This window comes from Leucoraja erinacea, unplaced genomic scaffold, assembly GCF_028641065.1.
Source record: "Leucoraja erinacea ecotype New England unplaced genomic scaffold, Leri_hhj_1 Leri_88S, whole genome shotgun sequence".
Classification (NCBI taxonomy): Eukaryota; Metazoa; Chordata; class Chondrichthyes; order Rajiformes; family Rajidae; genus Leucoraja; species Leucoraja erinaceus.
The window spans coordinates 220,359-237,508 of NW_026576828.1; the positions used below are offsets into that span (position 1 = coordinate 220,359).

The 17,150-nt window shown below is 41.3% G+C and overlaps 1 protein-coding gene across 19 annotated transcripts in view; it reads left to right on the top strand.

Moving 5' to 3' along the window:
* LOC129694990 (protein KASH5-like) overlaps window positions 1-17,150 on the top strand; it is a 244,456-nt gene that overhangs the window by 67,280 nt on the left and 160,026 nt on the right. For 15 of the 19 annotated variants that reach the window (XM_055631736.1, XM_055631746.1, XM_055631735.1 and 12 more), the window contains 3 exons: window positions 7,950-8,067; window positions 11,993-12,043; window positions 15,528-15,605. In XM_055631736.1, the coding sequence (XP_055487711.1) occupies window positions 7,950-8,067; window positions 11,993-12,043; window positions 15,528-15,605 (247 nt within the window). The remainder of the gene's footprint in view (window positions 1-7,949; window positions 8,068-11,992; window positions 12,044-15,527; window positions 15,606-17,150) is intronic. The other 4 variants (XM_055631734.1, XM_055631738.1, XM_055631739.1 and 1 more) reach the window with 2 other exon arrangements.

A 17,150-nucleotide genomic window follows, 5' to 3' on the forward strand; every position in this document is an offset into this window, starting at 1 on the left:
TCAGGGTTTATCAATTTACTAATATATTTGCTTAATCTTCTTGCTAAAATCTTTGCTAAAATTTTCTGATCTGTATTTAAAAGTGATATAGCTCTGTACGAGCCCGGATCTTCTAAATCTTTATCTTTTTTTGGAATAAGCGTAATAGTTGATTCTGTTAGTGTTTCAGGTAGTTTGTTTTCTTTAAAAGCATGGGAGTATAAATTAAATAAATAAGGGGTCGTTATCTCCTGAAATTTTTTATAAAATTCATTATTAAAACCATCTGGTCCCGGTGTCTTACCATTTTTCAGCGATTTTATTGTTTCACCTATTTCTTTGATTGTAATTTGAGCTCCTAGTTCCTCTTGTTCCAAAAGGTCCAGTATTGGAAGATTACAGTTATCTAGAAATTTTTTTATTTTACTATCTTCTATTTTAATTTTAGATGTATATAAGTTTTGGTAAAATTGGGCAAATCTATTATTAATATCTTTAGGTAGTATTAGTAATTCGCCTTTCTCTGATTTAATTTTGGTTATAGTATTTTCCCTTTCTTGTTTTTTCAATTGGCGAGCTAAAAGTTTATGTGGTTTGTCACCAAACTCAAAATGTTCCTGTTTTGTAATTTGGAATAGTCTTATTACTCTTGCCGATAAAATTCGATTAAGTTTAAATTTCAGTAATACTATCTTATTGTGTTTATCTGTCGTGGAATCTTTGGCATTATCCAACTCTAACTGTCTGATTTCTTGTTCTAACAACAATTGTTCTGTCTTATTCTTTTTATTTTGAAAACTTTGATATGAAATTATAATTCCTCTCATAAATGCCTTAAAAGTTTCCCATAATAAAGAAGGCGAAGTACCTGGTATATCATTTGTATCGAAAAAAAGTTTCATTTGTTTTAAATATTGATAGCCTTGCACGTCATTTAAAATATGTGTATTAAACCTCCAAAAAAATTTTTTACCTGGCATTCCCTCAAATTTTACTGAGAATGTCAACGGAGAGTGATCTGAGATACTACTAATGTGGTATGTTGGGTTGTTTGTATAAGGCATTAATTTCATGTCCACTAAAAAATAATCAATTCTTGAATAAGTTTTATGCACTGGAGAGTAAAACGAGTATTCCCTTCCAACTGGATTAGCAGATCTCCATACATCTATTATATTAGTATTTTTTATATATGTATCTAGAAGTTCGCTAGTTTTAGATTTTAAATTACTCTTCTTTTGTTTTGATGATTTATCTAGATATGAATCTAAAACATAATTAAAGTCCCCCCCTATTATCACATTTTGGTAATTAAACTCTGATATTATGTCAATAATTTTATCAAAAAATTGGGGGTTATCAAAATTCGGAGCATAAATATTTATCAAAGTTAGTGGGGTTGCATAAATTTCACCCGAGACTATAATATACCTTCCCTCTTTATCTGATATAGTATTCTTTAATTTAAAAGGAATACTTTTCCTAATAAGAATAGCTGTACCCCTAGATTTAGAAGTAAATGAGGAGTAGTATGTTTGGCCTATCCAATTCGCCTTTAATCTTATTTGTGTTTGTTGTTTCATGTGTGTCTCCTGCAAACTGTATTTTACCTGCAATGTATCACAATAAGTATCAGTAATATTTGATGAATTGCTTCATAGAATCAGTAAGATCCTCAAAAATGATCCAAAGAAGGCAAAGTTTTCTGCTAGAAAAAGATGTTTGAATTAAAAAAAAATAATGCAGTAATAGGTGAGAAGGTTCTAGAGCATATTTGTGACCCTCAGCTAACCATAATCTGTTCTGCAGCACTGCATAGAAGAACAAGGATATCTCCTAGCAAGTTCAAGTTCAAGTGGCTCAAAATCATATTCATATTCAAAAATCATATTGGCTATCATCTTAACCATATAACATATAACCATATAACAATTACAGCACGGAAACAGGCCATCCCGGCCCTTCTAGTCCATGCCGAACACTTATTCTCCCCTAGTCCCATCTACCTGCACTCAGACCATAACCCTCCATTCCTTTTCCGTCCATATACCTACCCAATTTATTTTTAAATGATAAAATCGAACCTGCCTCCACCACTTCCACTGGAAGCTCATTCCACACGGCTACCACTCTCTGAGTAAAGATGTTTCCCCTCATGTTACCCCTAAACTGTAATGTAATCATAAACTAACCTAAACTAAAATGTAATCAATGGCAATATGAATTGGATTACCTTTGAACTAAATTAGTTGCTGGCTTAGCTTGAGTGCCAAATGTTAGTTCTCTTGAAAAATATTTTGTCTAAGACATTCTGAAGTTCTGGAAAAATATACTGTGGTTGAGATTTCTAATCTTTTTCCAATCCAGTCTAATCTCCATTGGAATTTGATCAAAATCCCTTCTGGCTCAATAATTAGTCATGAATACCTTGGCCAATTATAACCATATAACAATTACAGCACGGAAACAGGCCATCTCGGCCCTACAAGTCCGTGCCGAACAACTTTTTTTTCCCCCTTAGTCCCACCTGCCTGCACTCATACCATAACCCTCCATTCCCTTCTCATCCATATGCCTATCCAATTTATTTTTAAATGATACCAATGAACCTGCCTCCACCGCTTCCACTGGAAGCTCATTCCACACCGACAGATCAGTAGTCCAGAGTTGTGAATTTGTGTCTATTTTACTTTCAAGCAACTGGCTGGAAGTTATCTTTTTAAAAAATTTAAATGTACATGCTTACAAAGCTGCCAACAGGTTATAGCGAAGGTAGACAAAAGTGCTAGAGAAACTCAGCGGGTGCAGCAGCATCTATGGAGCGAAGGAAATGGGGAACGTTTTGGGCCGAAACCCTTCTTCAGACATATGGAGGGTGGGGGGGGAGAAGCAAGGAAAAAGGAGGAGGAGGAGCCCGGGGGCTGAGGGAGAGCTGAGAATGGGAAGAGACAGCAAGGTCTAACGGAATTGGGAGAATTCAATGTTTATACCACTAGGGTGCAGATTGCGCAGGCGGAATATGAGGTGTTGTTCCTCCAATTTACGGTGGTGCTCACTCTGGCCATGCTGGAGGCCCAGGACAGAGAGGTCGGATACGGAATGGGAGGGGGAGTTGAAGTGCTGAGCCACTGGGAGGTCAGGTTGGTTAATGTGGACCGAGTGGAGGTGTTCGGCGAAACGATCGCCAAGCCTACGCTTGGTCTCACCGATGTAGATCAGCTGACATCTAGAGCAGCGGATGCAATAGATGAAGTTGGAGGAGATGCAGGTGAACCTCTCGCACCTGGAACGAGTGCTTGGGTATATAGCGATGCAGATAACTGAGGGGTGGTTGCCATTTTGATCAGAGAGGACTAACTGCAGTACTGAAAGAGAATATTCTTGAGGATCTTCTGGCGAGGATATACAGGTAGGACTTGGAAGCAGGAAGGGAAAAGAGTCATACAGCATGGAAATTGGCCCTCCAGTCCAACTTTTCCATGCCGACCAAGATGCCCCATCTATACTAGTCCCACCTGCATAATTGATGCATATTTAAAATTAATTGGCTCCACCAATCTAGCTTTTCATTTTTCCTACACCTGTACAACTTTGAAATTAACTGGCTCCACCAATCCACAGACGAGCATTTTAATTCTCCAGCTCTGACAATGAAATTAAATTTCAGTGTTACTGCATTATAGGCCCCCATTACACAGGGTGAATTAGAGGAGCAGATGACGGGGTGATTGCAGATTGCTACAAGAATAATATGGTTGTATTCATGGGCGATTTCAACGTCCCTTATGTTGACCCATAGAGTAAAGGGCTTGAATGCGCTGGAAATTGTTAAACTTGGGAAACACATTTCCATGTTTCGTGGGGGGGGGGGAGAAAGATTCTGACGGTCTACCCTATCTATGCCTCATAATTTCACATACTTCTACCAGGTCTCCCCTCAACCTCCAGCGTTCCAGAGAAAACATTCAAAGTGTATCTAAACTCACCTCTAGTTAATACCCCCTAATCCATGCATCATTCCGGTAAACCTCCTCTGCTCACTTTCCAAAGCCTCCACATTCTTCCTGTAATGGGGCAAACAGAACGGCACATTATATTTTAGATGTGGCCTAAACAAAGTCCTATAAATATGACTTATTCATGCAGCTTGGGAAACAGGCCCTTCGGCACAACTTGCCCACACCAACCAATGTCCCATCTACACTAGTCCCACCAGGCTGTTTGATCAATATCCCTCTAAACATTTCCTATCCATGTACCTGTCTAATTGTTTCTTAAACGTTGCAATCATCCCTTCCTCAACTACCTCCCCGGAAAGCTCATTCCATACACCCACCACCATTTGTGTGAAAAAGTGACTCCTCAGATTCCTATTAAATCTTTCCCCCTTCATTTTAAACCTATTCTGGTTCTCGATTCCCTACTCTGGGCAAGAGTGAGTCTTCCCGATTTATTCTTCTCATTATTTTATACACCTCTATAAGATCACGTTTTGGGTTGAGACCCTTTTTCAGGTTAGTTAGGGATAAGGGAAACGAGAGATAGACGATGTAGAAATATAAAGAACAATGAATGAAAAACATGCAAAACAGTAATGATGATAAAGGAAACAGGCCAGTGTTAGCTGTTTGTTGGGTGAAAACGAGAAGCTGGTGCGACTTGGGTGGGGGAGAGATAGAGAGAGAGGGAATGCCAGGGTTACTTGAAGTTGGAGAAATCAAGATTCATATCACTGGTTTGTAAGCTGCCCAAGCGAAATATGAGATGCTGTTCCTCCAATTTGCATTTAGCCTCACTCTGACAGTAGAGGAGACCTAGGACAGAAAGGACAGGTCTTATGATTAATATAAAGCGATTAGGAAAGAACTCAAGGGTGATTACAGGGGCCAAAATCTTTATAGGACTTTGGTTAGGCCTCAGATGTAGTAGTCCGTGTAGTTCTGGTTTCCCCATTACAGGAAAGATGTGGAGGCTTTGGTGAGAATGTGGAGGTTTACCAGAATGCTGCCTGGATTCGTGGGTTTCACTTACAGAGTGACGTAGATTGGATTGTTTCCTTTGGAACCTCAGAGGTTGAGGAGAGACTTGAAAGGTATATAAAGTTATGATAGGCAAGATAGGGTAGACAGTCAGATCATTTATCGAGGGTTGAAGTCTATAACTAGAGGACATAGCTATAAGTTGAGTGGGTGAAAGTTTAATGGAGATGTGCGGGCTACGTTTTTTGTTTTTTTAACACAGAGAGCATTGCAATGGTGGAGCCAGATACAATGGTGGTGTTTAAGAGGCTATTAGATAGGCAGGTAAACACAGAATGCTGGAGTGACTCAGCGTGACAGGCAGCATCTCTGGAGAGAAGGAATGGGCGATGTTTCGGGTTGAGATCCTTCTTCAGACCAATGTGGGAATGGGAAGGAGAATTAAAGTGTTAGCCACCGGGAGGTCCAGGCTCTCAATACTCTGACAGATGAAGGCCAATGTGCCAATAGCCTTTTTGACCTAACTCGATCTAACTGTGACGCCATTCTCAAGGAACTATGTACCTGCAGTCCTTGATTCCTTTGCCCTATGACACTCCCCAGAGCCCCATCATTCACTGTGTAGGTCCTGCCCATGTTAGACTTTCAAAAATGTAACACTTCACATTTCTCTGTATTCCATCAACTATTCTTCAGCCCATCTGGCCAACGGATCAAGATTCTGCTGCTATTTTTGACATCTATCTTAACTGTCTGTAATACTACCTACTTTTGTATTATCAGCACAGTTGCTAATCTTGCCATGTATGTTCTCATCCAAATCGTTGATATAGATGAGAAAGAGTAATGAGCCCAGCACTGCACCTGAGGCCCACCACTAGTCACCGGTTTTCTATTAGAAAAGCAACTTTCCACCATTACCCTCTGCTTCCTTCAATGAAGCCAATTCGCTATCCATTCGGCTATCTCTCCTTGGAACCCATGTGATCTAACCTTCCAAGGCAGCCTACCATGTGGAACCTTGGAACGTTCAGTAAATACTTTGCTGAAGTCAATATATACAGCATCTACATTTTTGCCCTCATTAACCTTTTAGGTCACCTTCAAAAAACTATAGGGAAGGGATATAGATTATGTGTACGCTGAAGGAATTAGTTTAAATTGGCAGTATTTGACATGGACATGGTGGGTCTGTTCCTTTGTTGTACTCTTCTTTGTTGCCCCAGTTATGAAATTCATATCTTGAAGAAGAAGAGGAGAACTTCTTCAAGGTAGTCATATCTTGAAGAAGGGTCTGAAGAAGGGTTTCGGCCCGAAACGTTGCCTATTTCCTCCCATATAACCATATAACCATATAACAATTACAGCACGGAAACAGGCCATCTCGGCCCTACAAGTCCATGCCGAACAAATTTTTTTCCCCTTAGTCCCACCTGCCTGCACTCGTACCATAACCCTCCATTCCCTTCTCATCCTTATGCCTATCCAATTTATTTTTAAATGATACCAAAGAACCTGCCTCCACCACTTCCACTGGGAGCTCATTCCACACCGCCACCACTCTCTGCGTAAAGAAGTTCCCCCTCATATTACCCCTAAACTTCTGTCCCTTAATTCTGAAGTCATGTCCTCTTGTTTGAATCTTCCCTATTCTCAAAGGGAAAAGCTTGTCCTCATCAACTCTGTCTATCCCTCTCATCATTTTAAAGACCTCTATCAGGTCCCCCCTTAACCTTCTGCGCTCCAGAGAATAAAGACCTAACTTATTCAACCTATCTCTGTAACTTAGTTGTTGAAACCCAGGCAACATTCTAGTAAATCTCCTCTGTACTCTCTCTATTTTGTTGACATCCTTCCTATAATTGGGCGACCAAAATTGTACACCATACTCCAGATTTGGTCTCACCAATGCCTTGTACAATTTTAACATTACATCCCAGCTTCTATACTCAATGCTCTGATTTATAAAGGCTAGCATACCAAAAGCTTTCTTTACCACCCTATCTATATGAGATTCCACCTTCAAGGAACTATGCACGGTTATACCCAGATCCCTCTGTTCAACTGTATTCTTCAATTCCCTACCATTTACCATGTACGTCCTATTTTGATTTGTCCTGCCAAGGTGTAGCACCTCACATTTATCAGCATTAAACTCCATCTGCCATCTTTCAGCCCATTTTTCCAAATGGCCTAAATCACTCTGTAGACTTTGGAAATCCTCTTCATTACCCACAACACCCCCTATCTTGGTATCATCTGCATACTTACTAATCCAATTTACCACACCTTCATCCAGATCATTGATGTACATGACAAACAACAAAGGACCCAACACAGATCCCTGAGGCACCCCACTAGTCACCTGCCTCCAACCCGATAAACAGCCATCCACCATTACCCTCTGGCTTCTCCCATTCAGCCACTGTTGAATCCATCTTGCTATTCCTGCATTTATACCCAACAGTTGAACCTTCTTAACCAACCTTCCATGAGGAACCTTGTCAAAGGCCTTACTAAAGTCCATATAGACAACATCCACTGCTTTACCCTCGTCAATTTCCCTAGTAACCTCTTCAAACAATTCAAGAAGATTAGTCAAACATGACCTTCCAGGCACAAATCCATGTTGACTGTTCCTAATCAGACCCTGTTTATCTAGATGCTTATATATATTGTCTCTAAGTATCTTTTCCATTAATTTGCCCACCACTGACGTCAAACTAACAGGTCTATAATTGCTAGGTTTACTCTTAGAACCCTTTTTAAACAATGGAACAACATGCGCAGTACGCCAATCCTCGGGGACTATTCCCGTTTCTAATGACATTTGCAGCTATGGAGCAGCATTGCTATGGAGCAGCATCTTCGCTCCATAGATGCTGCTGCACCCGCTGAGTTTCTCCAGATTTTTTGTGTACCTATGAAATTCATATGTTTTCAATCCAAACCTTCAATTGTCGATTACTAAATAATGGTTATTTCCTGCAGCTCCCAACAAGCAATCCAACATGTAAAGTTACTAGAGAATGAAATGGAGGATTTGAAATCCATTATGAAAAATCTAGAAGACAATAATTATAAGCTGCAGACTCAAAACCGACAACTGGTATGTATATATAGGCATAAATTGATCTAAAACTTTAATGTCTGAATGACAAATTCCTTCTGGTGTTGAATTTATGCAGTCAGTATGGAAACAAGTCAATCATTGGTCTCCACTTCACACAAGTTCTATGCTATCCCACTTTGGTATCCACTTCCTGCACACTGAGGGTAATTTACAGAGACCAATCAACCTACAAACCCACATGTCTTTGGTATGTGGAACGAAACCGGAGTACCCAGAGGAAACCAACACAGTCACAAGGAGAACATGAAAATCCCACACAGACTGCACCTGCGGTCAAAATCAAACCCAAGTCTCTGGTGCTGTGAGGCAGTAAAGGCCCTGTCGCACTTATGTGTCCTTGGCACGCTAATTACGTGACCTCATCGTCGTGTTGAGGCGCACGGGCATCGTGAGGCCGCACTGGGCCGGTCCCACTGAGAAGCACGGAGGGGTATGGAGTTGTGCGCAGTATCGTCTGGCGCTCTGAAATTTTGTAGTGAACGAAAGCTTTGCGCGCCTCCGGCCTGTCGCGTAACTGATGGCCAAAGTGGGACAGGCCCAAGACCCTGGCGCAACGCAACGTCTCACCTCCAACAGCAGCAGAAGCAGGCAAGCGATCATCGAACTCAGCCTGGGGGTCACGGCCGTTGCGGTCCGGATCCGCCCCCACTTCTACTCCCAGAGCGGGGCCAAGAAAATCGAAGATAGACACAAAATGCTGGAGTAACTCAGCGGGACCAGCAACATCTCTGGAGAAAAGGAATGGATGACGTTTCGGGTCAGGACCCTTCTTTCAGACTGAAGAAGAGCCTCGACCCGAAACATCACCCATTGCTACTCTCCAGAGATGTTGCCGGTCCCGCTGAGTTATTTCTGCATTTTGTGTCTATCTTGAAATGACGTCACATGCTCCAGACGGCTGTGCGGACGCACAAAGTCGCGCGCGATCTTCATGGGACCATCGCGCCTCAACGCGACCACGAGGTCGCGTAATTAGTGTGCCAAGGACACGCAAGTGGGACAGGGGCTTAACTCTGCCAGCAGTGCCACTATGTCCATTTTTATAAACCACTTATCCCCACTGTTTCACATTTCCCTTTTGATTCAGGGTGGGTAAGATACCATAGATAATAACTTTTTGTTATTCATGAGCCTCAGTGGAGAATGTCAGCAAATTATTTGTAAGAAAGGTACAACTGAACTGATTTTGCCCTTGCATAGCACCTATAGCTGCAGCTACTTGGTAATTATTGACTCAAATTCTTGCAAGCTCAAATGTCGAAGGTCAATTTAGTTTAGAGATACAGCGCGGAAACAGGCCCTTCGGCCCACTGAGTCTGCGCCAACCAGCTATTGCCGTACAATAGCGCACTAGGGACAATTTTCAAATTTACCCAAGCTAATTAATCTACAAACCTGTGCGTCTTTGGAGTGTGGGAGGAAACCAGAGCATGCAGGGGAAATCCATGTATCACGGGGGGAATGTGCGAATTTTGTTCAGCCAGCAGCTGCAGTCAGGATCGTACCCGGGTCTCTGGTGCTGTAGGCAGCAACTCTACCGCTGCACAACCGTCAGTTGTAGATAAAGCCAAAAGCCTCAATTAAGATAATGAAGAAATTCCCCAAAGAAGATATAGGACTTTCAAACATTTGTGTACAATGTTATCTTGATCTTTAGTAGAAATATCGATCAAGATTGGTCGATGCACTGCTGTCATCACATTGTAAGCAAATGTATCTTAACTCAGGTCTAAAGAAGGGTCTCAACCCAAAATGTCTCCCATTCCTTCTCTCCAGAGATGATGCCTGTAGCATTTAGTGTCTATCTTTGGTGTAAACTAGCATCTGCAATTGCTTCCTACACATTAATTCAAAGCTTTTACATTGCATTGTAGATGAGAGGGTATCCTGAATTCATTTCCAGATTTCAGCATCCTTTCTTACTTTAGACTTGGCTGAACTTCATCCATGCATGATGGTGGAAAGTGGCAGGCCCCACCTCTTAGCAAAGCCACTATCCCCAACACTCAATTTCTCCATATCCACCACATCTGCTCCCAAAATGGGACTTCCAAGAAGTCCTCTTTCTTTCGTAAACGTGGCTTCCCCCATGCTGTCTGTGGCATAGGGGATGCCGCTGGGTTCGGCATTGACCACACCAACACTTGCAGTAGGATGAACTCACGTGATTATTTATAGTGGTAAGGAAGGGAATTTTCAGGTGGCCAAACCAATATCAGCTAATTGGACCCAGCTTTAACCAATGATGCTGGGAATTGGCATCTCCTGGCTTGTCAGATATTGATAGGGATTAGAGCAGCATCCAAGCGAAGGGGCAATGTCACATGTCATGGATGGATCCCTCACCTGCGTTGCCTCTGTGTCCCATAGTTTGCTTCTTGCTTCCCCTGCCCCCTCTCCTGACGGAATTGGATTGATTTCCCTTGACCCTTGCCTTTCACCCCACCAGCCTCCGCACCTAACACATCCTCTGGCATTTCCACCACCTCCAATATGATCCCATCAATACATCTTCCATCCCCACTCCTTTCCGTAGAGCCTGTCCCTCCGCAACTCCTCGGTTCACTCATTCTTTCCTACCCAAACCACCCCCTCTCCAGGTACTTTCCCCTGCAACCGCCAAAATCCAACACCTCACACTTATTGCATAGTTTGTAAGTTTGCAGTTGACACTAAAATTGGTTGTATAATGGAAAATGAATAAAGTCATCGGACATTATAACAAATACAAGATCAGTTGGTAATGTGGGTTTAGGATTAGCACCTAGAATTTAGCCAAGATGCAAGATGTTGTATTTTGGTAAGTTAAACCAGGGCAGGAGCTATACGGCTAATGCAGGGCCGTGGAGAGAGTTATAGGATAGACAAAGTGGTACAAGCACAGAGTTTTCTGAAATTGGGGACGCTCTGGGGACAGGGTGCGAAGTAGGCATTTGCTTACCTTGCTTACCTTTATCAGTCAGTGCATTGAGTACAAGAGTTTGAACATCATGTTACAACTGTATAGGACGTTAGTGAGACACACTTGGTCTCCCAGAGTGGAGTCATAAAGAAGGCATAGGGCATAGTGTTCGAGGATCCGAGGATCCTCCAGTGCTTCTACGCAGCGGCGGTGGAAAGCATCTTGTCCGGGAACATAACCATCTGGTTTGGGAATTGCTCTGCCAAGGACAAGAAGGCTCTGCAGACAGTAGTGCGTTCGGCCGAACGCACTATGGGAACTTCACTTGCCCCCCCTGCAGGAACTATACATCAGGGGGTGCAACTCCAGAGCCAACAATATCATGAGAGACCCCTTCCACCCCTGCAACGGACTGTTCCAGCTGCTACGGTCAGGCAAACGCCTCCGTTGCCATGCGGTGAGAACGGAGAGGTTGAGAAGGAGTTTCTTCCTAGAGGCCATTCGGACTGTAAACGCCTATCTCACCAGGGACTAACTCTACTGAACGTTTTTCCTTCCATTATTTATTATGTAATAGAATATGTGTGTTATGATTGTGTTTATAGTTTGTTTGGTTGTTTGTCTTTTGCACAAAAGTCCGCGAGCATAGCCACTTTCATTTCACTGCACATCTCGTATGTGTATGTGACAAATAAACTTGACTTGACTTGACTTGAAAGGAAAGGAAAGATATTTAAAACGGACCCGAGGGGCAGCATTTTCACACAAGAATTGATGGGTATGTGGAATGAACTTCATGGGGAATTATAAAGTTTTAAGGACACTTGGATAAATACACAAATGGGAAAGGTTTAGAGGAATGTGGGCCAAACACAGATAAATGGGACTGGCTTAGGTAGGGAACCTGGTCAGAATGGACATTTTGGGTCAAAATTGGTTGCTGTGCTTGCATTTACTCTATGTAAACAGTGGCTTTCTCTAATCCAATGTTTTTAAAAGGAAAAGGAGAATCAGAACTTGGATACAAGCATCAGTCAGCTTCAGGAAGAGGTGAGCTTCTATAATAGAATGATGCATCTGTAGATGATCTATTTATCAAATGTATTTCAAGAGTCAAGAGTGTTTTATTGTCATATGGCCCAAAACAGAACAATGACATTTCTTACTTGCAGAAGCACAACAGATATGTAAACCTAGTACTCTGTAGTGTAGTACACATGTGGTGATGGTGAGTTGAAGGATAGGATATTTATTAGTATTATGGTTGGTAGACCATGTAACAATATATTTTGATGTGAATTTAAAGTGATTCATAAATCAAACTGGGGTAGTTTGCAATTAGAATGCAAGTATTTTAATGTATAATGCATATTTTAAGATTGTTTTAAATAAGGACCTTGCAAATAGGTACTAAAATGAAGTTATGCAAATTACAAAGTTATTAGACAGCAGCTTGAGAGAGTACATTGGGAACAGTTGTTATTGGGTAAGTCCACATATGACTTAGCTTTTTCGTACCTACATTAAAAACAAGGGTGTAACCAGGGACAAGATAGGATTGCTCAAGAATAAAGGGGGGAATTTGTGCTTGGAGTTGGGGCTTGTAGTTGAAGTAATAAAGATGCATTTTGCATCTGTATTCGCCAAGAAGAAAGGCAAGAAGTAAAAAAGTATGGGAAATACTAATCTGCAAGGACAGTTTGAGATCTATCCCAGTTTAATAAGCTACAGGTGAGGTATCCAAAGGCAGGAGAGTAGCTAATGTACATGGGTGTACAATGGGAGGATTGGTAAGGACTAAAGTGGATGGTATTGTAGATAGTCATCAAAAATCACAGCAGGATCTTGATCAGTTGGGCAAGTGGGCTGAGGAATGCTTAATGAAGTTTAATGCCAATACCTGCAAGATATTGCATTTTGGGAAGACAAACCACATACCTTCACAGTGAATGGCTGGGCCCTGGGGAATGTTGCAGAGCAGAGGGATCTAGGAGTACAGATACATAGTTCCATGAACGTGGCATCACAGGTAGATAGGGTGGTCAAGAAGTCTTTCAGTGCATTGGTATTCATCAATCAGGGTGACTATAGAAGTTGGGATGTTATGTTACAGTTGTAGAAGATGTTGGTGAGGCCACCTTTGGAGAATTGTGTTCAGTTTTAGTTACCCTGCTATAGGAAAGATGTTGTTAAACTGCAAAGATTGCAGAGAAGATTTACAAGGATGTTGCCAGAATTTGAGGATCTGAGCTATAGGAAGAGATTGGGCAGTTCAGGACCCTAGTCCTTGGAACGCAGGAGAATGAGGATGATGTAATAGAGGTGTGCAGGATCATGAGGTGAATAGATAGGGTGAAAACACAGTGTCTTTGACCCAGAGTAGGGGAGTCAATAAGCAATAATCTTTTCACACAGAGGGGAGTGGGTATGTGGAACAAGCTGTCAGAAGTGTAGTTGAGGTAGGTACGAAACAACATTTAAAGGTACATGGATGGGAAAGGTTTAGAGGGATATGGGCCAAACATGGGCAGGTGGGACTAGTGTAGATGGGACATATTTGTCGGCATGAGCAAGTAGGGCCAAAATACCTATTTCCATGCTTTATGAATCTAATATTATTCCTTTATTTAAGAAGGGTAGTAGATAAAATCCAGAAAATTATAGGCCGATGAGCTTCAAGTAAGTGGTAGGGAAGCTATTGGAGTGGATTCTTTAGGATAGGATTTACTCCCATTTGGAAGAGAATGGGTTAACTAGGGACATTAAGCAGGGCTTTGTGCACAGCATGTCATGCCTTCCTAACATCATTGAGTTTTTTGAGGAGGTGGCAAAGGTGATCAATGTGGGTAGGGGGCTCATGTTATCTACAGGAAATTTTGTACAGTATTTGATAAAGTTCAGATGTAGAAACAAGAAACTCCAGATGCTGGTTAAATATAAAAAAGGACATAAAGTGCTGGAGTAACTCAACAGGTCAGGCAGTATCTCTGGAGACGGCTGAAGAAGTGTCTTGACCCGAAAGATCACCTATCCATGTTCTCCAGAGATGTGGCCTGACCTGCTGAATTACTCCAGCACTTGGTGTCATATTCTCCTGCCTTCTTCCTATAACCTTTGACACCCTTACTTATCAAGAATCTGTCAATCTCCATTTAAAAAATTCCCATTAACGGCCTCCACAATGAATTCCACAGATTCACCACCCTCTGACTAAATAAATTCTTCCTCTTCTCCTTTCTAGAGGTTCGTCCTTTTATTCTGAGGCTGTCCTCCGATCCTAGACTCTCCCAGTAGTGGAAACATTCTCTAAAAATCCATGCTATCCAGGCTTTCCACTATTCAGTAGGTTTCAATGAGGTTCCCCCCTCATCCTTCTAAACTCCAGCGAGTATAGGCCCAGATCCATCAAATGCTCATCATACATTAACCCAATCATCCCCGTGATCATTCTCATGAACCTCCTCTGGACCCTCCAATGCCAGCACATCCCTCCTCAGATATGGGGCCCAAATCTGTGCACAGTACTCCAAATGTGGTCTGACCAGTGCCTTCTAAAGCCTCAGCATTACATCCCTGTTTTTATATTTGCCTGCTTCACTTCCGATTCGCCTTGCAAATTAACCTTTTGGGAATCCTGCACCAGCACTCCCAAGTCCCTTTGCACTCCTAGTTTCTGAAACATCTCCCCATTTAGAAAATAGTCTATGCCTTTATTCCTACTACCAAGGTGCATGACCACACACTTTGCTACGCTGTATTCCAGCTGTCGATTTTTTGCCCACGCTCCCAACCTGTGCAGGTCCTGCAGACTCCCTGCTCCTTATACACTAACTGCCCCTCCACATACCTTCGTATTATCTGTGAACATGGCCACAAAGCCATCAATTGCCTCATCCAAATCATTGATATACTACGTGAAGAGTAGCGGATCAAACACCGACCCCTGTGGACCACCACTAGTCACTGGCAGCCAACCAGGAAAAGACCCTTTTATTCCCATTCTGTGTCTTCTGCCATTCAACCAACCTATCTATGCTAGTATTCCTTGGTTGCTCACTCCTTGATGTTTGCTTATTATGATAGGAGTGTTGTAATAGCAGAAGCAGTCTAACAGGTAAAATTAAAAGGGACCAAAGTGAAATACATTAAAACTCTGATTTGCTGTCTGATTGTTCAGAAATCAAGATGGTTTGGTGTATGGCTGACCAGGTGATGTTTGCACTTACCACAAGCTAGGGCTATGCTTCTTGCACTCCCAACCATTGATTGGTGCCACCACTCCTGCAATCATTTTAAACTCACTGTGTTTACTGAAATGGTTTTTGAAAAGTGAATTAGAAATAGTGTTTGTATATTAATCAAATGATTGTATTATCTGGAATATCTGTTTGGCAAAATCCACAGTGATTGATTAATGGAGTTTTCCTGTAAAGATCGTTTAAAAAAAAATAGATCTCTTGAAATTTAAGTTGAAATTTGGCACAAGGTGGAGAAGTTAAAAATTGTAAGTTAACACTTTTCTTATATAATGCAGAATGGGAAACTGACAGTTGAGAAAGACAATATATACTGCAGAAACGATGAGCTGCTATTTGAGATGGTTGAGCTGAAGGTATGCCAAAATAGTACAGAAAAAAATGTTTCTTGCCACTTCTTGTGTTATGCAATTTAGTGCTTTTAAATAAGTATTAGTTATGATATAATGATAACCAAGAGAGTAATGATTGCTAGTGGTTCACCAGTGTCCTTCAGAGCGTAAAGTTCTGCCTGGCCTATAGATGATAACGATCCTCAGAAATGGCCTATTATGTCACTCAGTTAGCTCAGTTGTAAATGCTATGTTAAAGCAACTTCAGAATAAAATAGAACATAGTGTAAGAACAGGCCCTTCTGTACACAATAAATGTGTCAAACATGATGCAAAAACAAACACATATCAGCCTGAACAATCCATATCCTTCCATTCCCTGCAGGAGAACAGGCCATTCGGCCCACAATAACTAGCAATGTTACAAAATGTTGAGATTTAAAAAATCAAGTCTGCAATTTATCCCATCAGATAAAGCATAAAAAGAAGTTTAATTTGACACCTAATTCAGTTTCACATCTTCAGTATTAAAACAGTTATGGCCATTTTCATACTTGGAAATTAGCATCTTGTTTCCTATTACTTTTCCACTGACTTACCATATAACCATATAACCATATAACAATTACAGCACGGAAACAGGCCATCTCGACCCTTCTAGTCCGTGCCGAACACGTAATCTCCCCTAGTCCCATATACCTGCGCTCAGACCATAACCCTCCATTCCCTTCCAATCCATATAACTATCCAATTTATTTTTAAATGATAAAAACGAACCTGCTTCCACCACCTTCACTGGAAGCTCATTCCACACCGCTACCACTCTCTGAGTAAAGAAGCTCCCCCTCATGTTACCCCTAAACTTCAGTCCCTTAATTCTCAAGTCATGTCCCCTTGTTTGAATCTTCCCTACTCTCAGTGGGAAAAGCTTTTCCACGTCAACTCTGTCTATCCCTCTCATCATTTTAAAACCCTCTATCAAGTCCCCCCTTAACCTTCTGCGCTCCAAAGAATAAAGCCCTAACTTGTTCAACCTTTCTCTGTAACTTAGTTGCTGAAACCCAGGCAACATTCTAATAAATCTCCTCTGTACTCTCTCTATTTTGTTGACATCCTTCCTATAATTAGGCGACCAAAATTGTACACCATACTCCAGAATTGGCCTCACCAATGCCTTGTACAATTTTAACATTACATCCCAACTTCTATACTCAAACTTAACACAAAAGCTGTGATCGAGGACAGTCAAAAGCCCATAACTTTCTTAAAAATCAAGAGAAATGAATGAAATTTTTGGTTACTATAGATTGAAGCATTCTAAAACAAATATAAAACATCTTACTTGGATGACCTGAAATTAAAGCATATAATTAATTAACTTAATTGTAGTTAATTACAAAATTGACCGTTGTGACGGAAATAGTAATAAACACCCAGACTGCCTTGAAAATTCAAAAATGTGATATTCTCAAGATCAGAACTTTAATATTATTGTATTATATGCTGTAAATCGGTAACATATAGGTAAATAAATTACAAAGTCTTTATGGAGAAGTCAGTTGCTAGCTG